Here is a 6,991-nt window from a genome sequence, read left to right as displayed (position 1 = left end):
TTTAAAATAAAAGTTCAGAACTACAGTAATTGAGGTTTAAGCAGATAGTGGTATTTTGAACAAACTTCCGTTGACGTCACAAGAAAGTGCTGACATAAGCTAAAATTTCTTTTGTCCAATTTTGTCCCTTTCGTCACGCACTATAAGTAAGTGTGCTAAGTTAGATTCATTTATTGTACTAACTTACGCTTCTTGTAAATTACATAAGATAACCTGTGTGGGAGGTGTATTATTACAGCTATGATTTCTAGCAAAACGTTTTTCGCACACTTAAGAGAAACACCAGTTACATATCAACCATGATTCAGCCTAACCAGAGTCTTATAACATTGTAGCTTTCTTACTGTTTAAAATTTCTTTGTCATAACTCGATTTCTCCTATCATAATAGCTCATTTTATTCTTTAAGGAAGTCTAGTTCATGTTGAACATTTCAAAATATGGTAACAAAATTTCTATCGTGTTTCTTGTCATGCTATAAAAGCATGAGGAAATAGAAAAGCTAACTGTTTTAGATAGTATCTAATAATAGTTTATCTGCAATCAACGTTAGTGCAAAATAGCTGCAATGAGTATTAATTACCATAACGTTAGTCAACATATATCTCTATCTACTAATTGTTATCAATGATTTCGATCACATTACTGGCTAGGAAGCTAACCATCTTCGTTCTGGCCAATTACAAAATAACAAAACGTGCATCACGTAGAAATCTTCCATGGTGATTATAGTTAGCGTCCTTCTAAGCATTTTGGGAGGTTTATAAGCATTGTGGGAGGTATCTTTTTTAGAGCCAACAGTGTGAGGTTTTTTTGGCGATGAGTGATTTAATTGTGGTATAAAATGCAACCTCGTTGTTTCTCGCTTGTGCGAAAAAGGAATTTTTTTTTTGAAATACACGAGATACCTAGTGAAAGAAAAGTCCTTCCTCCAACGACAAAAATCCTCAGGTTTGACGTGTACCGCTACAACACTGCCAGCTATTGCTTTTAATGTAGTGAGTTAGTTATATTTTTATGCCTCTTTTTTGTAGGCATTCTATAACTCTCTTTTTTTTCTAATATAGTTTATCAGTATTAGGGAAATTTCGCAGATATTTTAATTTGCAAAAATTATTCTTTGCAGACTTTCGGAGACAAAAAGATTTGTTTGTATTCTCTTTTTTTACTTCTGAGCACTTTCAAGCTTTTAAAAGTCAGTCTTTTTCTATGTTGGTTACTTTAGTGCGTTTTTCTGTTTAATGGATATTGTGATTAAAGCTTTGTTGTTGTGGTTGTGGTTGCGGTTGCGGTTGTGGCGGTGGTTGTGGCGGTGGTGATGGTGGTGTTGGTTGTTGACCGAAAATAGATTAAAATCGCGGAAATGTACTGATAGGTGAAAAAATTATTCTTCGCTAAAAGATTCTATCGTTCGTTAGCGAATAAAATACTTTGTGAAATATATTATAATAATATTTTACACGTGACTTGAATCATCAACTAAGTTGTATTCCTTCCTATTGTCCTCAGCATTTGTTGAACTGTATAGTTAATGTGTATAGCCCAATTCATGTAATGGAGAGCTTCAAACTGAGTCATGATAAAGCGTTTCCCTGTGGCCAAAAACAAACCCTTATTCTTCGTAAAATTTATCAAAGATCTTTTTTTAGTGGTGTTTTAATTCGTTTGCTACCATTTTTAGTTTTTCATCTCGCTTTGTACCGTTTTAAGTCATTGAGTGAAATGATCTGAAAGACCGCAAATAGAAGCAAAACAACTTTCAAGATTGGTTATGTCCTGGATCCCGGACATCCCTTTCGAAATGTCAGCTGTTTTGCGTAGACAGTGTTTTGCTTTTATTTGCCGTGTATGTGTTCCATTCGGAGTGTGCAGGTATACGGAGTACGCCTCCGTATAGGCATGCGTATACGGAGTATAACTTCGTATAGCGACATGTTTACTCCGTATGGACGGAGATATTTAAATAACTCAAAGCCGCGAGCGTCGCAGACAGCTTTGAGGGTATAATGCTGAGACTGGTTTGGCTAGACATTAGCGAATGCGGCATGAGCGTCGAAGTCTAAACTAAGCATTCTTATTTACTCTGAGCTATTCCAGTTTAGAAAATTGTGCCTAAAACAAGCAAATAATTTGTGTAAGAAGAAAAACGTCTAAAATATGAGACAAGCATGCAGAGTACCAATTACCGTAGATAACAGTTCCATTCAATAAACGTTCGAGTTAATCGGTGTTCGAGTTACCGGCAGTTCTACTGTATGATGTAGTTTACTATTTGCGTTTTGTATGAAGTTTATTTTTATGGCTTTCATTATATTCATTCTAAGCTTTATAACTTTGTTTTGTATGTTTCTGTATGCAATAAAACTAACCATACTATCAATGACTTTTTATTATGTAACTTTAAAATTTTGTTTTTTTTATACCAGCCATTGTAAACCTCAACTCATTAACAATTCATCGAATTCTGTTCCTATCAAGCATGTCGCACTCCGCATACTTAGCATGGCACACTACGTATACTAAGCATCTCACATTCCATATACTAAGCCTGTCACACTCAGTATAGTAATCATGTCACACTCCGTATAGCATACTTCGTATATGAAGCATGTCACAGTCCGTATGGCATACTCCGTATAGAATGCTCCGTATAGCATAGGCCGTTTAGCACACTCCTTATAGCAAATTCTGCATACTCCCCATAGCGAATTCTTCATAACATACTCTCGGTATCTCATAATCTGTATGCCATAATCCTTTTTTTGCAATCAAACTAATGTTCCCACACTTCCGTATAACTACAATATACCCTGTATGTTTACCATGGATAAAAAGTAGGAAAATGACGTGCTTGTCTTTTTAACTTGTTCTTTATGGTGATTATTTTTTATTTTTTTCGGAAATAGTTTTAAAACCATGGTGTTGGGGAACAAGAATGTGACAAGTCATATATTGCAATATTTCCACTTTAAGAACATTCGTTGGCAGACTCCGTATAGCTAAACCAAACTCCGTATAGCAGCTTATAGAAACCACGCTCAGTACGCACGTCACATATGTTTGGGTTGGCCAGAAGCGATGAAAAAACGTGTTTTCTGTTATCAACGGCGCTTTATGCTAAGTTATGGTGTTTATAGCGCGCCATTCTGATACTTTTAAAATGGCACATTCAGCTGGAACGAGAGAATGAGAATGTGTGAGATCAGAAAATTATAAGTCATAGACATCGCGTTTATACAAGATTTCATACTTTTTGTTCTCTTTTTTAATGATTGGACATGTAACTGTAGATGAGTTGAGAATGTTTATAAAGATTATATATAGTTATAACTCTCGCACTTTATGGCAGAGATTGAATAAGGGCGAGTTAATAATGTTACCATCCCGGATCACCCAAAACCATGTGGGGGAAATTTAGGAGAATTGCACACTGTGTGGCCCGTTGGAAGTTGCATGGAGTTGTTCTGCTTGGAATATAAACGCTGCCTTGATTAAGTACGGCAGCTTGCCCTGATTAAGAACAGAGCAGAAAATACATAATCAGGGCAACATAATCAGAACAGGCTTATTACTCAAAAAATATTATTTGGCACATATAAAAGGAACATAATCAGGGCAGGCCAGTTTATATACGATATATCTAATATTATTATTATTCAAGACATAAAACGAACGTAGGTAAAGTTAAGGTTTTTTTTCACCAGAGAAAATTTTAGTATTCTCTGCAGAGTCTAGGAATTGGTTTGAGCACCACTGGATTGATTGGTTAAAATAAAACAAAAGAAAACACGGAAAGGCTGTGAGTGAACAGATGTAGGGAGATTACCAGGCAGGGTTCGAATTAGCAGTCCCAATTCGCAATTTGCGATTCTAAATACCATTTTTGCGAATCAATTTGCAAAGAAAATGATAAAATCGCAAATCAAATATTTATAAAGAGCGATAGAAATGCTTTTTGAGATCGCATTTTATAAGTTTAAGAATTTAGAACGCCGATAGAAAAATAGTAATTGATCTAAGGTGTTCCCAGGCCACATCTATATGGTGGTTTACTTTGTTACAGAGTGCCAAAATTTTTGTGAACCAGCTTCACCTTTCTAATTCGAACCCTGTTTAGTTAAAAACATGGGGTACCCTAATTGGGTTAGTGTTTGGGGGAGTAGTATTATTTTACAGACCAGATAATTATTATATGTACTCTCCTTTGCTGCTGACCAGTTTTACAGATGGAAACTGTCCTAAAAGGTTTGGACTGGATGGTTTTTATTAACGATAATTTGACATGTAAACAACCTGAAAAAAGGGTTCTTCCATGCAAGGTTCTCAAATCAAATCTTCTGGTTATAATGACAAATATGGTATGGAAACAGGGCTAGCCAATTTCAAGTGTAAGTAATTTATAAAGGAGGCATTTCATCATCAAGGCTGTTATATGTATGTCAAATTTCTTGTTATGAAGTTGTCTCATTACATTGATCAAATAACATGGAAACAAGGCTATAGATGTGTCAGAGTTTCATTACGTCGCATACAATGTACAGTCGAACCTTTATAGCTATAAAATTTCGGTTGCATTATACATTTAACAACAATCCTAGGAGCCGGACCGTACACAACATTGACCATCTTTTCGTAGAGGTGGGTTCACAGTTATTTGTCATAGTCGTTCAAATAAGAATAATAGAGAAAATCTATTTATTGTGAATGAAAGAATGCAGTGCACTAGCACAAAAAATGAAACTGCGCATAACAAATAAGACATTTATTTTTAGATTAGTGCCACCACTTAGTTACTTTAGTAAATTTAGTACACTTGAGTAAATAATGAATCTTGCACACAAAAAGTGAAACTTTTCTTTCTCAGGAACTACATTTTCATTTTGAAATTTTAAAACTTGTTATGAAATTGTATTTCGAAATCTGATTGGGAATAAAGCAGATTATATATATATATATATATATATATATAACATATAACAGAAAACAGAGCAAATATAATTAATAAATAATCACATATATTGGACAAAAAGCTTGTAAAAATTGCTTTCCTTAAAGTACTAATTTATTGTCAAAGTGGGGTTGTTATTTTTAGATTCAAGTTATTATGTAAAAATTTAACTATAAAAGGTCAGTGTGTTAACTTCACTTATAGGTAGAGCACAGAACATTATGTGGAACAATTATAGTTTTCACCTCCTTACTCTTGATAACCTAATGTTAGATGACAACACCAAACTTTGGAGATTTTGCTACATGTTCAATTAATTAATACTGGATTTATGCAAAACATGGGGTGTGACTGTAATGTGCCATGGAATACTTAGAAACTCTATTAAAAAACAGTTATAAAACAGTTATTTATAAAATCTCGTTTCTATGGTTATTTGATCATTCCCAAGATAATTTTATGTAAGAAAAAAATCTGACAAGAATTTTGCCAGTTATTTATACATTTAAAAATAATGGCTAGCTTTGTTTTCATCATGCCATGTGGTCATTCACAAGGCAACATAAGGTGAAGATTGGACATATAAGTACCTAAAATATATGTGATTATAAAGTTTGCATGTAAATATCTGATCTGTAGAATAAAACTACCATCCCAAATACTTCCCATTTGTTGTAACCAAATGTTTTCCCCATATTAAAAATTAAAACACTCACCCCCTCTTATTAGACCTGCCCTGAATTATCCACATTGAGAGGAATTTTTGGTAGAGTTGTGAAATGAAAGAAACATAATAATTTAATTTGCTAATGAATAGTTAAGAATCAAAGACATTGTGTTGATATAGGGCTGTCCATACAGTTTGAATTACAGACATAAATAATAATCCAATCACTTCAGTTTATTACTAGTACCCTCCTTCTTAACTTTTATGATTACTTCTATTATACCTATAATTTAAGAAGAACCCCAAATATTACCACCTTCCTTATAGCTACAACATATGTACTAGTAATGCAAAAGCCGACCATTCAGTGAAGTGTGCCCTCCCAACCAAACAAGCACAAGACATATGACTGGTAATAACATGTTTTACATTTTTAGTTAAAAATGTCATACCATGTTGGTCATTCCGACCTAAGAAACCGACAAAGCATATTGCAGGACTTACACCAGCAGAAACAACAACTACTGCAACAGTCAAGTGGAAACAGCACGTCAACTTCAAACAGTTCTCACATTTCATCTCGACCGATTAAGCACGATCCCCGTGTGCATTCAGACGGAATGCATCAAGTTCCTATGACGCGACGAACTGCACTGGAATATGCTTCTAATCATTCATCAGGATATTTTATAGCACAGGATTCGCAACATGGTAACCCAATTCTACCGGTGATTCCACGAATAGAGGATAAGGATTGAGTTTGGGTATGCATTGTCACCAGTTTTATACAGACACAGTATTAAGGTGTCAAGTCTTTGTAATACGTATAAATTTGACATTTCAATTGTATTCCTTGCAGTATCTAGAACCAGTATAACTTCGAAAAGTACATAGAAAGAACGTAATGCATTAAAATTGTTTGAAGTTGACGTGTTGTGTTAATCATTAGATGTATATATACTAGTTCTTAAAATCTGTGGAAGAATCCACATACAGATATGTTTTAAAACTCGTTTGTTTTTAATTTCATTAAAAAAGGTTGCAAATGATTGATTGCCCGTGGCTGCCGCCCTACACAATCACTTTCGCTGGAACAATTCACATATGTAAATTCGCAAGATTTCTTGTGTTAAATTGGTCAGCATATACGTCCTAGAGATAAAAGTTCGCTTGTGTTACACAATTTATTTCCGTGGGTAGAAAATTTGGCAGGGCGAAGAAATTTTCACGAATAAGTGACGTGAAAAAGTAAGCAGTCAATTCCTTAAATAATCCTTTACTTATGATTTAACCGCCAGCCTTTCTGTTTTTTATATCGTGTGGTTAAAATTACACTTTTTCTCATTATAAGCTAGAAACTTTGCGAATGGATGCTTA

At 34.3% G+C, this 6,991-nt stretch overlaps 1 protein-coding gene across 1 annotated transcript; it reads left to right on the top strand.

Annotated features, from left to right (window-relative positions):
- Nucleotides 1-5,051: 5,051 nt before the first annotated feature.
- On the top strand, nucleotides 5,052-6,623 carry LOC130622450 (SOSS complex subunit C-like). The gene has a single exon (XM_057437910.1). The coding sequence runs from the start codon at nucleotides 6,058-6,060 to the stop codon at nucleotides 6,370-6,372; it is 315 nt and encodes a 104-aa protein (XP_057293893.1). The 5' UTR covers nucleotides 5,052-6,057; the 3' UTR covers nucleotides 6,373-6,623.
- The last annotated feature ends 368 nt before the right edge of the window (nucleotides 6,624-6,991 follow it).

This window comes from Hydractinia symbiolongicarpus, chromosome 12, assembly GCF_029227915.1.
Source record: "Hydractinia symbiolongicarpus strain clone_291-10 chromosome 12, HSymV2.1, whole genome shotgun sequence".
Lineage (NCBI taxonomy): Eukaryota > Metazoa > Cnidaria > Hydrozoa > Anthoathecata > Hydractiniidae > Hydractinia > Hydractinia symbiolongicarpus.
This window is presented reverse-complemented; position numbering and strand designations above follow the sequence as displayed.